At 44.0% G+C, this 16,910-nt stretch overlaps 1 protein-coding gene across 5 annotated transcripts in view; it reads left to right on the forward strand.

Moving 5' to 3' along the window:
* PPEF1 (protein phosphatase with EF-hand domain 1) overlaps positions 1 to 16,910 on the forward strand; it is a 96,828-nt gene that overhangs the window by 32,339 nt on the left and 47,579 nt on the right. For 3 of the 5 annotated variants that reach the window (XM_019525461.1, XM_019525463.1, XM_019525462.1), the window contains exons 3-5: positions 9,389 to 9,646; positions 10,108 to 10,235; positions 13,241 to 13,301. In XM_019525461.1, coding sequence (XP_019381006.1) covers positions 9,457 to 9,646; positions 10,108 to 10,235; positions 13,241 to 13,301 — 379 coding nt within the window. In that variant the 5' untranslated portion in view covers positions 9,389 to 9,456. Of the gene's footprint in view, positions 1 to 9,388; positions 9,647 to 10,107; positions 10,236 to 13,240; positions 13,302 to 16,910 lie in introns of those variants that run through there. The other 2 variants (XM_019525464.1, XM_019525465.1) reach the window with 2 other exon arrangements.

A 16,910-nucleotide genomic window follows, 5' to 3' on the forward strand; every position in this document is an offset into this window, starting at 1 on the left:
AGGTGGAAGTTCAATTAAAAGTTAGTGCAAGCAGGTCTCATTTGTTGATAGAAATGTCACTCAGCAATATACAGGTAAACCCCCCTTAGCGTTCTTAATTGGTTCTGGAAAAACTGAGTGCTAAGCAAAACCCTTTTCCCCATAGGATTTAATGTAAATAAAGATAATTGGTTCCACACCACCTGCCAGCCCAGACCCCGCACTCCTGCAGCCCCACCCTGGGCCCTGCCAGCCTGGGCCCTGTGCTCCTGCCGGCCCTGGCTGGGCGCTCCTGGCAAGACACCGCGTGGGCTCCTCCAGGGAAGGCATCAGCTCCTTCTGTCCTTATTGTTCCCCCACCATGATAGCGCCTGTTGGCCTGCACCCAATGGCCACCAGTGCACCTGTGCACAGCCCCAGCCGCCCTGAGTCAGGGACCCACCCGCCCAGGGGTTCATGGTGAGAAGGCAGCAGCACGGCTGTGACGCATGATAAGCAGTGGGGCCACCCACCTGCCCACACCCCACTTTGCCCAGTGGGGGCTCCTTCCAGGGCACCCAGGACTGTGATGAGCCACCACCACCAGATTGCTGCATGCTTGGGACAGCGTCCATGCCCCATGGTTGAGTGTGTGACCCGAGTGGAACAGGGCATGGGCTGCAGCCCATGGGTGGGGGAGCTCTGTGGGCTCAGCTTGCACTGGCCCAGGCCCTGCACTCCTGTCGGCCCTGGCCTTGGGCCCCGCGCTTCTGCTGCTCTGCTGGCCCAGGCCCCATGCTCATACCCCCCACCCACCCCTTCTCACTGCTGTCGCTGCTCTTCCACACCCACTGGCCGCTCCAGCATCACATGCCGGAGCAGACTCTGTGCTTCTGCCACCCTGCCCTGGGCCTCACCTGCCTGGGCTCCAAGCTCACACTGCCCAGCCCCCTACCCACCCCTTCTCGCTGCTACCACTCCTCCCATCCCGTTCCAGCACCATGTGCTGGAGTGGACCCCGGGCTCCTGCCACACAACCCTGTGCTCCTGCCGGCTGCCACTCACCACTTCCTTCAACACCGCCATTGCCAATCCTTCTCCCCCACCCCGCGCTAAGCGTTATAACGAAATGCACTGAGCGCTGAGCGAAACCAGGTAGGTATTTTAAATTAGCGCTATAACGAAATCGTGGTAAGTGAAACTGCGTTAAGCGGGGTTTGCCTGTAGTGGCATGTGGTAAAGAGTCAGAGCATGCCCAGCCCTGGCACCGGCACATGAGAACTAGGGATAGTTCAAGGAGCCTTGCTTCTCCCCTCATTTGCCTTGCACAAGCCTTATTGTTCTTATTAAATAATGCTTATGGGCCCACTCAGGGAGCACAGCATGGGTGGCATTATCTTCCTTCAAGCAGGGTGAATTAGTTTGTGTGAACTTTTTGCTGCCCTAGCTGGACTGCTACCAGGACCTGAGTTAACTGATTTAAAGGAGTCACTGCTGTGACTGCAGTGTAGATATACTACATGGTAGACATGGGAATGGAAAAGTCTCCTTACCCTATGCTTTTACCCCAGGGGTAATCTTTTATCTTCAGCTTAGCAAGAACTGTAATTTTGTGCATGCAGGATATTCAGGGATAACTCTATCAAAATGTTCCTGAGCATGCTGATACTCTAGAGGACCAGGGAGGAGAGAAACTGGTTTTGACAGTCTTTGGCACTGGATTGCTAAGGTAGACTGGGACAAAACACCAAAATAATTATTTCCTGTACTTCATAGATTTCATAGATTTCATAGACATTCGGGCTGAAAGGGACCCTGGAGGATCATCGAGTCCAGCCCCCGGCCCCATGGGCAAGAAGTCAGCAGGGATCATAGGATCCCAGCAAGATAAACATCCAAGTGTGTCTTGAAGGCATTCAAAGTGGGTGCATGAACCGCCTCCGACGGCAGTCTATTCCAAACCTTGGGGCCTTGGACAGTAAAGAAGTTCTTCCTTATGTCCAGCCTGAATTGGTCGTGGCGGAATTTGTGACCATTTGATTTTGTCATCCCTTGGGGCACTCTGGTGAACAGACATTCCCCCAGATCCTGATGAGCACCCCTGATAAACTTATAGGTGGCCACCAGATCACCCCTGAGCCTGTGCTTTTCCAGGCTGAAAAGTCCCATGGCTCTCAGCTTCTCATCATAGGGTCTGTTTTCCTGACCTCTGGTCATGCACATGGCTCTCCTCTGCACTCTCTCAAGCTTCTCCACATCCTTTTTGAATTGTGGAGCCTAAAACTGGATGTAGTACTCCAGCTGTAGCCTCACCAAGGCCAAGTACAATGGGAAAATGACGTCCCGGGATTTGCTTGAGAAGCATCTACAGATGCAAGCCAGCTTTTTGCTCGCTTTCCTAGCCGCAGCATCACATTGAAGGCTCATGTTCATCTTGTGGTCAGTCATGACCCCCAAGTCCATTTCATCCATAGTGCTAGCCAGCGTGGCACTGCCGAGCCTATACGCATGCTGCAGGTTTTTCCTCCCAAGGTGGAGAACCTTGCATTTTTTGGTGTTGAACACCATCATGTTCTTGTCCACCCATTTCCTGAGCCTGTCAAGATCTGCCTGGATCACCCTTCTGTCCTCAGGTGTGGATGCTTTACCCCAGAGTTTGGTGTCGCTGGCAAACTTGGCCAGTCCGCTTCTGACACCAATGTCCACATCATTGATGAAGATGTTAAATAGTATAGGCCCAAGGACAGAGCCTTGAGGGACCCCACTGGTCACAGTGCACCATGACGATTGACTTCCATCAGTCACCACCCTCTGGGTCCTACCACAGAGCCAATTCCCCAGCCAGCGGAGTGTGGTGAGATCGAGGCTGCAGTTAGCCAGTTTTGCCAAGAGGTGATCATGGGATACCAGATCGAAGGCTTTTTTAAAATCAGGATATATGACATCAATCTCTTCCCCCTTGTCCAGGTGATAGGTCTCCTGGTCTTAAAAGGAAATGAGATTGGTCGAGCAAGACCTACCTGCAACAAACCCATGCTGGGTATCCCTTAGGATATTGCCGTCAGCTAGTCTGTTAAGGATGGCCTCTTTGATAATCTTTTCCAAGACCTTCCCCAAGGTAGAGGTCAGGCTGATGGGCCTGTAGTTTGCCGGATCAACTTTCCTCCCTTTCTTGAAGATAGGCATGACATTGGCCTTCTTTCAATCTTTGGGCACTTCACCAGAGCTCCAGGAGTTCTCAAAGATCCGTGCCAGGGTTCTGAGCTATGATGCTCGCCAGCTCCTTGAGTACTCCTGGGTGTAACCCATCAGGGCCGGCTGACTTGAAGGTATCCAGCCTGTCAAGGTGTTCCTTCACAAGGTCAGCTTCGATGGAAGGCAAGGAATCTCCCTCACCTGGGCCTCCCTGACCCACAGTGGGCAGGGGCGTCCCATGGGACTGGTGAAAAACTGACGCAACGTACCCATTTAGCAAGTTTGCTTTTTCATGGGCATTGGTTGTCAGTTGTCCCATCTGGTTTAGCAGGGGTCCAGTGTTGCCCTTGCTTTTCCTCCGGCTCCCCACATATCTAAAAAAGGACTTTTTATTGTCCTTGATGTTTGTAGCTAGCTGGAGTTCCATCGCAGCCTTGGCTTTCCTGATTTGCTCTTTGCAGGCAACAATAACAATATGTTATTACTTGTTTAATAACATATTGTTCACTCTGTATAACTAACTTCTCTTTAGTGCCATTCTGTGCTGTGAGACTTCAAAAATCCAAATGGCCTGTGGCAATAATCAAATGACACTGGTTTGTTGTTTTCTGTTTTTGTAAAATAATGTTGGTTGAAAAAATGCATGTGAAGTTACGAAAGAGCATGTACTAGCCGTAAGCTATGTATCTCTTCTTATGCAGTAATGTCATGCAATTTATATGTAGTTGACTGGGTATAAAGTCTTCTCAAAATAGGTGAAATTTGGTTCCTGTCTCTGACTGTCTTTCTAAATTGAAAGCTTCAGCTACCAGAGCTGGTTTGAAGACAGTATTTAGTGTGATTTTATTGTGGCTAAAAGGCAGGATAAATTACTGTAATTTTATTTACAAAAATTATGGAAAAAAATATTCTCAGTGTTTGGTGAGTGCCAGTTTTACATGTACAATTGTGAAGGTCAGGTTTGCCATTCTTCATTTGTGTGATGACATTTCAGTAACAGGCACATGGGCACACCCTGAGGGTCAGATCCTTGGACAGTGTAAAGCTGGTCAAGTGATTAGCGGAGCAAAGATAATTTGCCCCAGACTGACCGACCCTTTGAGGTTGAAAACTGTTATTGCTGATGCCCCAGGGAACATCCATGGCTCTTCTGTGCTCTGGGATTCTGGAGGCTAATCTTATTTTTTCAATGGAAACTCCTCTGCTGTGCCTGTTTTAACAGTTTCATACTGTACCTTCTCCAAAACAGTCTGAGTGACATCAGCGCCGCTGTAATGAACCAGTTAGGTTCTCGATTATGTCAGGGGTAGGGCTCCATTGACTATTCTCAGAGAGGTCTTAGGAGCTAATGTGGGAGGAATCTTTTTCCTAGATATATGGGAATCAGTTTTCCTATAGGTCAGAGAAATTAAAAGAGACTTTAGCTTACATATTTGCAAAAGGTTCTTTCCTAGATAACTGACTTAGGCTTTCTTTACCATATAAGTTTAATTGCTTTAATTACATCAACAGCAAAAAGCAACACCTTATATAAAAATCCTTCTGTCAGTATAGCTTACTCTAGCTTGAAAGGAAAAATGAATTATATCAGTATGAGACAATTATATCAACAAAAAGGTTTTCATCCTAGGGTTTTTAGTAATGTTAACCGTGTCAATAAGGAAAACACCTTACTGAAAGAGTTCTACTAGTATAATTCCTAACAGGGCCCAGCACTTAATCTTGGAGTCAGTCAAAGATACAAGTGTTGAGGATTGGAAGCCCTTCAGAGTCCTAGTTTATTTACTTCTGATTTTTTGCATTAACACTTTATTTTGACAATATTAATGTAATGTATATGAGGATATTAGTATGACATAGTAATTAATTGGCCACAGTTTTTCCCTTTCATAAAGTCTCACAGTATATGATGATGATTATAATATGGTTCTTGGAGCCCCGGGCATCTCCCACGCTGAGCTTTTTTCTCTGCTGTTCACCATCATCAAGGACTGTTTCTTCTGACCAGAGGTAGCCCACAGCTCTGTCTCCATTCACTCCTGGTAGGCAGAAGTCCTGTAGAAATCATTCTAAACCAGGTGAAGCTGAAGCAACTGTACCACTGCTTGAACTTTTGGCCCCAGGATCAGGGAGAACTAATGGTGCTTGTGTCAACAGATGCTCAGTCCCCACATGGGCAAGTGCCCCAGGGACTGGTTCGTTGTGTTCTTACATTCTGTGGTGTTATACACCTTGGAGACAGGGTATAAAACTATTATTGTGCTGCATTTCCTTAGTTCAAGGATGAATGAATGCAGAAGTTGCTAGATGAAGAAAAATCAAGTCCTGTCTATAGGACTGTCAAAGGAGATGCATCGTTATATTCAAGCATACCTACTGACTCAAGCTTTTTTTGTGAGTACAGTAAAAGTAGGATTGAGATGTGGACACAAACCAGCTGTGTCTAGGGAGATTTATTTAAATTCAACTCTGAATATATGTGTGGAATTTAAGTACAACCTCCTACCCTAGTCTCATTTGTGTTACTATGTAGGAGTAACTTGATGGCCAGGTAGCAGCACACATTAATGCAGGATCCAATGCCTCTGCTTTGCTGCTTCACATGAGGCTTGCTATCAGTTGTGTGCACCAGGAAGGATTCTGTCCATTAAGGGGTTTACACTTTGACCATAACTTAGATTAACTTTAACCACTAATAAATTGCAAGGTCTTTGAAGCAGAGATGATCTTTTGACCTGCAATAATACAGTACCTGGCAAAGTGGCATCCAGGGCCAGGATAAGGGCACCTACATGCTGCCACAATCCAAGTGGTAAATTGTAATAACTCAAGCACATTTGTGTAATTATTGGCAGGCAGCAAAGCTATATATCACCAGTGTAAAATTGTGAAAACTTTGGAGCCCTTTTCTGAATCCTGAAAGGTTGAAAAACACCAATTTAGTTTAAAAGAAGATGCAGACTAAATGTGTGGTGGAGGAGTCTGAGAGGGAAACCTACCTTGCAAAACATACATTGTGGCATTTGAAAAGGCATGTTATCTAAAATGAAAAATCTATTTGGTATTTAACCTTTTTCTGCCATCTTATGGGACAAAATGGCAATAGAGAACTTAGCAAAGAAATGTAACCATAGCAACTTTACTTAAAACACTAGAATATCACGTATTTTTGAAACAGCAAAAATCCCAAGGTGCCCCTTCCTAGGATCTGCTCCCACCCCTTGTGTCCTTCTAGGGTTGATGGACAAGGCTCTTTGGGTAAATCTGATATCTTTTGTAAGACCAGCTCAAATAGTTGGAAAATTTTTTCTTTGCAAGATTTCAGGCACAAATATCCTTCGTCAGGCTGAGGAAGCATCTGTAGTTGGTTGGTTGGTGGCATTACAGGCTGGGCAGAGACACTCCTGCCATTTTGTTTTTTGCCTGCAGGTCCTCCTTTTGTTTGGTACTGGTTGCCTCCTCTGAAAAATGAGCAATGCACTCAAGCTTTACCCCCCTAATATACACCACAAGTCACACAGTACCTCTTTATCCGGTCCAAGAGGAAAATGCACACTTGAAAACCTGATGTGACAGAGTGGGGTACCTCCATACCAAATTATGAACTTCAGTAACATTTTGTGCTGCTTGTATTACCTGTGAGCCTATATATTGGATAAAACATAATTCAGGCTGGTCGGCCTGTATGCGGGATCCATTCAGAGCTGACAGCCTTGGGTCATAATCCTGATAGCTCTTGGTGATCATCATAGAATGATCTAGCTTAACCCCTGCACAATCGTCTAAACCATCCTAGACAAGTGTTTGTCTAACCTCTTCTTAAAAATTTCCATAGATAAAGATTCCTCATAGGGTAGCCTGTTCCAATACTTAGCCACTTTCATAGTGAGTAAGTTCTTTTTAATGTCCAACCCATTGTTTCTTGTCTTCTCCCCAGAAGTCACAGATGTTTATCATCATCTTCTTTATAGCCATGCTTCTTGTATTTGAGGAATTTTATCCTATCATATCTTAGCTTTCTCTTCTCCTAGATCTTCCAACCTTTCCTTGTCAAACTCATTTCCCAGACCTCTTACCATTTCTGTTGTTCTCTGCTAGACTCTTTCTAATCTGTCTTAATGTGAGGGTTCTAAAACTGGCTACAGTACTCTGTGTCAGGCCTCATTAGTGCCAAACGGAAAGGAAAGATCACTTTCTTGACTTGCAAGTGGCACTCCTGGTAATACAACCCAGTACGCTATTGGCTTCTTTCACAACAAGGGTTCTGTGTTGGCTTATATTCAGCTTTTGATCCACTCTAATCTGCAGATCCTAACTAGTCATTCATCATCTTTCAAAAAGGGGTCAAGAACCATTTTGGGAAAGGACACTGTCAGACACAGTGCAACCAAGTGCCCTCAGACATGTCTTTGTGTGTATTCAGTGCACAATGAATACACCACTAGTCACACAGTACATCCTTATAATTCATAGTTTGGTACAGACGTACCCCACTCTGTCACATCAGGTTTTCAAGTGTGAACTTTCCTTTGATTTTTGGACCAGATAAGGATGTACTGTGTGACTTGTGGTTTATATTTAGGAAATAAAATCTGCCCTTAAATCTGCAAACACTTCATATAAGGTAGCATTTGGTCTTAAGGCCCATACTGTACTCTTTGTTGGTTTAGCTGTCTTGACTAGGAGTTTGAAAACTCATAACCTTAATTGAAATAGCTATTCAAGTAAAACTCCCTTCTGCAAGCATATCTATAGCAAAGTAAAAATAACCAGTCTTTGCCCTCCACACCACCACCTTCCTTTTCCAGTCTGCCTTATTTTACTCAAGGAAGTGGTGTAAGATGTCCAAGCAAAAGACCACTTCTCCATCTCCCCAAACAGTATTTATTGGTATGACACAATTGGCAAATCATTGCTAGCGTAGACAATGGGAGGTAGTTAGCCACATGAGTCTGAAGTCAGGCAGAAAGCAGAGCATGATTACACTTTAGGGTGTCTGTACACATGCTCTGGGGTGCAGTGGGAGGCGTTTTAATTGGACCAGCTCTTGGGAGCTGCTCCAGTTAAAATGCCCTCAGTGTCTTGTATATTCAGCATCCCCCATTTCAAAATGGCAGCAGGGGTGCTTTAACTAAAACTTGTTCCACAATCTTTAGTTAAAGCCCCCCTGCTGCCATTTTGAAACATAGGGACACTGAATACACGAGATGCTGCAGCACACTGGAACATTCTGAATAGAAGGCGTTTTAATCAGCAATGCATTTTAAACAGAAAGTGTCAGAGCACGTGTCAAAGTACCCTTAGAGACGTACTGGTTAGAAAGGCACGAGCTTTTGCATTACTACTAGTGAGGATCCACATACCTGAAGGGTCAAGGACCCCTAACCTGGGACCCCCCCCCCACCTCCCGGAGTTATATGTTACCCAGAAAAGAGATTTCCCACAGGGGAGGGGGAAGTTACCCTGGGCTGGTTATTGTAGGAGAAGCCTATGCAGGGGAAGTCTCCCCGGGTCTGAAGTTTCTGTTGGAGGTATCCCTCTCTGTGGGTCACAGTGGGATTGAAGAGCACGGAGGATTTCCCCCTCCCACTGATTGCAGGAGAGTAGCCAGCACCCCAGGATCAGGTTGGGCACTGGGCAGGCTTAATGAGTTGCATTAATCTGATGCTGAGACGCCTTATATTTTGTGAAATGGCACCAAACATTTTGTGAGAGAACGCTTTATATTTTGTGTATTTCTATATTTGTAAGTTGGTAATATAATAAAGTTTAGATATTTACTGGGGCTCTGTTGGGGCCCTTCCCTTCTATTTATCTGTAATCTATTTGTATTGTTAGGGTGATAGATGGTTATCTATCTATCTAGCTATCTAGCTATCTATCTATCTAAAGAACAAGATTTAGAGGCTAATAGCATAAATAGATGTACCAGTGTTTATATAATGGTATATTTGTATTTTTTTAATGTAATAATAATAAATCTATACATAGTTAAGATTCATCAAGTCCTGACCTTGCTCTTTTGGGAACAGAGGGAAACTGGCTCAGCCTGCAGTTTCCTCTCACAGCACACCAGCCTTGCTAACTCTCCCTTCAATTGGAGAGGGGAGTACCTACCTAGGTACTACCTGGGCTACACTTAACATATGATATGGTAGACTCTTGCCTATGAAAGAGCATGTAAAACACTCTGAACCAGCAAAAATACTAATCAAATTGTTTCATACTATTTCAGACATCAAAAAAGTGTGAAAGTTCATTGGTGTGGCTGTTTGGAAGTCTGACACTCAGATAGAATATAATATGGGTTTAAGAAGGACAGTGTGGGCCTTACTCATGCACAAACAAAACAAATCGAAACAAAAAAAACATGATGCAAACTGCTTTCTATTAATAAAAGCTGTTAAAAATTCCTTTCTGGGAAAGACCTTAGTTTTTAACTGCAGCCTGAAAAAGAAGAAATCTGTATTGCATGTGAAGAAGCAGCCAATAAGTGAGTTTGGCTACATTCTACTTGCTTAAAAAATAGTCATTTCTCCACTTGCCCAGAACGGTGTTCTCTGGCTAAAATGAGTCTGAATCAATTAGCCACATCCATGCATTTATGTTTGAAGGAAAGATTTGTAATGATGTCATGCTGAGCAACAGCATAATTCAGTGTCACTCAGATCAATGGAATTTGGTTTGAGCCCTACATGGATGAGGTCACAGGGTTCTGAAGTACACAAAAATGTGTGTAAAATCCTAGTTATTAGAGGACATGTTCACTAGAGCCACAGTTGAGCATTGCTTTGGGATCAGAAATTGGAAATGTTTCCAGGGCTTTTTTGGGAGGGGGTTTGGTGTTACTAGTTCAAAAATAAGTAAAAGTGAAATTTCATGTGAAGTCAAGCTTTGTTTGTTTTCATTCTGTCTGCCCAATAAATATTTTTCTTTTTCTTCATGTTTTGCCAGCAATTAAGGCCGCTATCCTTATTCAGAGATGGTATCGCTGTGCAATGGCCCGACTAGAAATGAGGCGACGATATGCTCTGAATATTTTTCAATCTATTGAATATGCTGAAGAGCAAGCACAACTACAGGTTTGTGCTTTTTGAGTTCTTTCTCCCTTGCTGTAGAGGCACTCAGTGGCAATGTTCCCTCTTAGGAGTAGTGGTTCGTGAGTGTGCTGCTTTGGTCTGTGAGCACGCTGTGTCGGTCGTTTCTGAATTGGTCCCGCCTCCCTCTTTCAGCACGGTCTGCCGGTAAGTGTCCTGCAGTAAGTGTCCAGGTGGGAGCGGGAGGGGTTCAGCCCCGTGAGGAGCACTGTGGGCTCCATGTACCACCCTTCTTCATGCTAACTGCTACCCAGAGCAGCTCAGCAGGGGCAGGAGGAGTAGCTGCTGGAGGCAGGGGGAGCCAAGCAGTACCTGGACAGCAGTAGACCCATTGGGAAGCTGTGCATGCTGGTCGGGCCCAGTGAAAGTGTGGCACAGGCTGCCCCTGGCAGGAGTGGGTGGGACTCAGCCCCATGTAGAGTGCTGTGGGGCAGCCATAGGCCAGACACAATCAATTGGTGGGCACCCGCTCTTACACTGGATCCAATCAGTTAGTGGGCCATATCTGGCCTATGGGTCATATTTTGTCTACCTCTGGGTAACTGGTTCACTGCTAAACATGTCCCAAGAATTATTCATTATAAAGCATGATAGAACTGGAAGGGAGGCACTGGGGCCAGTGCGGGACACTTACCGGTGGTAAGTTCCTTGGTCCTCATGCAGGACAGGCAGCAGCTCCTCCCTGAGGTGGGGCGGGGATGGGGGCTGAGGCTAGGGGCTGGCATGGGCTCCTCTGGCTCCGGGGAACTGCTCTGCTCTCCCGCCTGTGCCTCACCTTGGGGAGCAAGGAGGCATGTAGCATTGGGGCTGGGGAGCAGAGCAGTTCTCTGGGGCCGGTGGAGCCTGAGCTAGCCCCAGCCCCCTTCCCCACCCTCAGCTCGCCTCAGGGAGGAGCTGCTACCTCCCCCACGAGGAGTAAGGAGCTTCCTGCCATATTAATGTAGCATTTATTCTAAGGGTCACTGACACTGATTGGCACCTCCAAGCCTTACCATAATACAAATAAACAACTGTAATGATCAGCTGTTAGAAGTGTGTGTCATAATGTCCTCTGACCAAAAAATATAGGTTGGAAAATTCTTTGCTCCACATTTTTCAACATTAAACAAACATCTGTTAAAATAGTTTTACTTTTCATTTAGCATTTTCTTGTTTGCATTTTCTTTAAACAAAATCTTACAAAATATTTAAAATTATGTAAATCAGCTTCCTTCCACATGCAGTGTTACATTTCAAGTGTGGATGCTTTGGATTTTACCTGGTCTAATGCTTCCTAGAAATCCATTTTATTCTATCTTTTTCTGTTTTGAAAACAAAGAGCATCAACCAGTGAACAATTAAAGGCTAGGGACAGACATTACATATAAACTGGTTTAATTGATCAGAAACTGGTTTAAACCTATAACAAAACAGATGTTCAGTGCACATAAACCTGAAAATGTCTGAAACTGGTTTGAGATAAACCTGACTGAATGTAAACTTAACTGATTTGACTCAAACTGGTTTATGCAATGTCTGTCCCAGACCCCTTGCTGGTTTGAGATAAACCAGACTCTCCCAGCCTCCCAGCATGCTCTCTGGGCTGGGCAGGGCTCTCTGCTCCACAGCAGAGTTGGCTTAAAGCTCAGCAGAGACTGCAAGCATCTGCCTGGCTTCTCTCTGCCAATCAGGGAGTATTCCGGCTGCCCCTCTGTCTTACACCTCTCAGAATTAGGTAGCAGACCACATGCTGGCCACAGTCTGTGCTGTGGGAGATGATAAAGGCAGACAGGTTTTTTGGAGCTAATCAACAAGTACTTTAATGTCCTTCCTTTGAAGAGCTGTTTAAGAAGAGCTCCATTAGTTAGTGGAGAAAGGCTTTGTTTTCTCAATGGATTGATAAACACTGAGTTAGGGGTGATAAACATTCCCTGCTGGGCAGCTCAGGATGGGAGGAATACATCCTACCTGGCCCCCTCAGCTCAGCTCTGTTGAACCAATGGGAGGGCTGCTGTAGCGCCCTCAGCTTCTAACCTAAGCTACTGCAGGCATGTGCCTTTATTTTCTCAGTCCAGAGGGGATGTCTGTAATTAAAAAGTGGTTCAGCCTAGCCAGGTTAGCCTACCCTGCAAAGATTGAATCAATTCAGGCACCGCTTTTTGAATGTCTGTCCCTAGCCAAAGTGAGTGTGCTTGAATTTAAGCTAAAACTGCACTTGGAGCACATACCAGCATGGCAAGGCTACTATAGTATACCAGTAAAGTGCTCCAATATAGACACAGCTATACCAGAAAAGCTGGTGGGATATCTACCCATTCACCCCACAAGCAAAATAAACCACACAATTAAAAGCACAGTGTTGTTGGTCAAACTGTGTCTATACAAGAGGTTTTTGCTAGCCTATGGGTGCTAGTCATGGTTCACACCCCTGATCAGTACACCTACCCTGTCTGTCTTGTGCTCTGTAGTTAGATTCTTTCTATGCATAGATGTGACTTTGCTATCCCAAAGGGAGGGAAGAGGGTAACTTATAACATTTATGGAAAGAGCTTCATCATTTATGAAAAATCTGGTTATCGTCATTAATTTGTGATACAGAAAGACACTAAGACCTGTAAGAGCAGATGGCTAAATACAGAGATAGCCCAAGCTAGCTGTAAATGGACTAACTTATCTATTGGAGTCCACGTGGTGCAAGGCAATTCTGTGCAGATCCCTGGGCTAGTTCCAGATGTAGCACTGCACTGTGCTACATCTGAGCTGATAAGCTCTGCTTGACAACTAAGAAGATTAGCACAGCTGCTGCCCCATGCTAATATGGCTCTGTTATTTCTACTTCCAGAGCTGTCTTGTGTATATCTGCACAGTATCCTGGTGCATGGTGTGGGCATATCTTTGATCTGTCTCAAACTCCTAGTCAGTGGGAACAGTGTGAAGCAAAAGACCACAGGCTTTTTTTCTGCCTGATTCCCCTGGAGTTGTTAAGTATATTTCTTTTTTTCTCTACTTAGCTGTCCGATTTTTTCACATTCATGCTGGATCACTTTACTCAGCTCAATGAGACCGACACAGGTAAGGATAAACATCAAAAAAATGTGAAAATTTAGCATGCTTCCACATTCTGTCTCGCCTGCTGAAATTGTGGTTTGAAATTGTTGCAATGAAAACTTGACATTTTAAGTGTTTACATAGATGTGAAGATTTCAGGTGTTCCAGATATCTGTTTCTGTTATTAAATACAAAGATAGCCCTCCAGATACACAGAGTGATTTGTGACGTGCTCTCTACCCTGCAAAAGTAGAAATCTTAAGAGTCTTTCACATTTCTGGTAAAAGAGCTCCTGAAAGAGTTGTGGATTAAACCAGTGCTTCTCAACCTGGGAGCCTTGGCCTTCTGGGGTGCCTTGAGATCCTTTTAAGTGTGCCTCAGGGTGCTGTGCAATTTTAGCATTGTTAGGTGTACAAAAATGATTCAAATACTGATTTCAAATAGGAATTCATAGTGTTAACAGCATTCTGACCTTCTGAGGTATTTTTACGGGGGGAGGGGGGGTTGCAACAGAAGGTTGCTTTTTTATTTTTCTGTAGTTAAAAATTGAGTGAAAACAAAAAGCTGACATTTTCTGAAGGGCATCTTGAGTCTATTGAGCGATGCCTTGAGTCTAAAACATTGGACACCTATGCACAAGCAGCAAGGCTGCTCCAATGCACTGTAATTACAACACATTGGAGCAGCCTTGTTGCTCATGTATAGGCACCCAATGTTTTTAGATAGGCTTATGTATAGGAGCCCAATGTTTTTAATTACAGCATGTCAGAGCAGGCTTGATTAATCAAGTCTGTTGGAGTGTGGTAATTACCGTACTCCAGCAGACTCCAGTGTCTCATGTATCAGCATCCCTGCACTTAAAAATGGCAGTGGGGGCACTTTAATTAAAGCTCGTCGAACGAGCTTTAGTTAAAGTGACCCTGCCACCAAGACACTCCAGGCGTTTTAATTAGAGAGGCTCTAAGATCAATGTGAGACACCCTTAAAAGGATCTCAAGGCACCCCAGCAAAGAACAGCTCTAATTATAGCATCCCCTTTACACCCCCCACCCCCGGAGCATGTGTATAAACACCTGTTGAGAACCACTACATTAAGTAATCCTAGCCAGATGTAGAAAAGCAAAGAGATTATCCCTTTAGGTTTCTCTGAAGTAGGGACATCTGGACCCCTGTTTGAGTATAATTTATTCTAGACTTTTGCTATGAAATTGCTGGGACCACTGTATGAAATACAAAATAGCTGCTAAATTACTGTATTTTTTTACACATTTCAAGCTACTTGGAGTTTTGAACTCTGAACAGAGGCACAGCTTGTAATTGACTTTCTACTTTCAGAAAACAAACAACTTGTTTAGAAGTCTGTGTAGAATCCCAACCTAGCTGTGTGAAGAAGAGGCAGGCCTCACCTCATCAAAGACTACAAAAGATCACTTTTCTTTCATCTGGTCATGCTGTTGATTACTCTAGTTAAATGTGCACAAGACACTTTGATAGCAAGATAAAACCACCATCAAAAACTTTAAGTGGTTCTATATTCTAATGACAGAAACTAGAAATCGGGAGTTGTTTTATCTCAAACTGGTTAGAGAACATAATGATACTTTCTGAGAAGGAAGTTCATCTGAACTTTGCTCCAAAGCTAAAGCAGAGTACAAAGTAGTCCTGCAATTTATTTGTCTATGTTGTGTATTATTATAGCAACCTGTAAACAATTTTCTTCTCACATGTGATTTCCAAGGAATGAAATGACTAGGTTGAAGAAAGTCGAACACTGTTTGCATCCTCTGCTAGTTATCTATGTTATGATGGTATATTTCATTGCATATTTTGTATCAAGAATTTGTAAAACAATGGATTAAATTGTCTGTTCAGGTTGTTACAAAATAGAAGTAACTATTTCTGAGTGATGCCTCCTTACCAGTTCTATGACCACTGGCCTACCCATCTGAAGGTTTTATAAGCACTTTAAATACCTACAGTGATGATGTGGCTTGCCTTATATGTCCGTGCAGTGGAGAGAAGGAGTTCAGTTCTTTATCTCCAATGAGCAGGCTACCTACATTGTAGACACATTTTAGTTCTACTAGTGAACCACCTCTGTAGTTAATATAGAAAACAGTTTATGTTGAAGCTCTAGTTTCACATTTTTTAATAATACTTTCTCCTTTTGGTGTGAAACTTTTGAGGATTGGTGTCTGCCCAGTTTTTTAAAATTGATAAAGGCCTCGTAGAGGCATTCAGTTTCTCCTGGGAAAGTCACTGTTCTCCCAGCAGAAACTACAAGTGTACAGATGTTCAGGCTTTTTTCCCAAGGTAAAAATGGCCACTCCAAGAGAACAATAACCTGGGAACAACCAGGTTTGAGTCACTTCCAGGACGGTTTCTCCTGGGACAGCAAATGTCTATACATGCCAAAAAAGTTCTGCTACTTTTGTGGTGGGAGAAGCTGAAAATACACACATAAAAACAGGTCTGTAGCCAACAAACCCCCCAAGGATTGAAAATTAGTAGTTTGGCATGGAAATATTTTTCAGTGAGAGACAGCACAAAGCCTTATACATGAGGGGACTAGGTTAGATGTGTTTCAAATAATTCTAAATTGCATCTTCAATATGTTCCACAAAGTTTTCCTTAAGGTAGTCAAATCAGTACTTGGGCTTACGCTTTAATTTTAGGAGAGAGGTGGAGGCAGAGTAGGGCCCAGGCATGCAGGGTTTGATCTGACCCACAGACCGTCCCTGTGTTGTTCATCTGGCCATGTAGCCAAACGCTTGAGCACCATTGATTTAGAGTAACAGCACCAGGGCTAAAAGGACCTAAATTGTGTCTTTTTTGGGCTGTTCTGGGACTCGCAGTAAACACTGCATGGCTGTTCAGTAGTTCCACTTTTACTTATGGAAAGAAGATTAGGGAGATGCATGAAAGATTTATAGTCTAAATTTTTGTATTCTAAAACTGATTAAAAGAAAAAAACTTCACATCCCCTTGCAGTGTAAGGACTATTTGTTTTTTTAAAGCATACTTACAAAATTAAAGTTCACATTCCCTTTAACAGAGCAGTCCTTATAATGTGTTTTTACCCATTGCTATTTCTGATCTCCTCTTCATCTCTATGTCAGTGTAGTTTCAGCATCATGACCAAGATGTTATATAGCCGCATAAGCTGTTCACTTAACACACTTTTTATTCTGGTGGCTGGCATTTATTTTCAAAGATGTTTGTGGGAGGCAGGTGTAAAACATTTTTCAGCCAAAAAAAGGCACATGTTCTGCCGTTCAATCCCACTACAGGGAAATAAATGTTTTCCTTTTGAATGACTCTCCATATGCATGTTCTACAGTGGGCACAGTCCTTAAGCTGGAGACTTTTGGTCAGCAGTACCTGTGTGGCACATATGGACCCTGTCCCTGCTTATGCCTCACTCTGGGCATGTCCAGATGAGCATGCACATGAGATCTGCGGAGCTGCAAACCACATACACTGCACATGTAGGTGTTTGCCATGCTGCTAATTGGCAGTATGGTGGGGGGGGGGTTGACACCAGGAGATCCCAGTGTCAAAAAAACCTGTGCCTGAAAAAAGCAGAGTTGCACACGTGGCAGCAGCGTGTGCTGCCCAAACCCGGAGCCTGGC

This window comes from Gavialis gangeticus, unplaced genomic scaffold (genome assembly GCF_001723915.1).
Source record: "Gavialis gangeticus isolate Ggan-Ray unplaced genomic scaffold, GavGan_comp1, whole genome shotgun sequence".
Classification (NCBI taxonomy): Eukaryota; Metazoa; Chordata; order Crocodylia; family Gavialidae; genus Gavialis; species Gavialis gangeticus.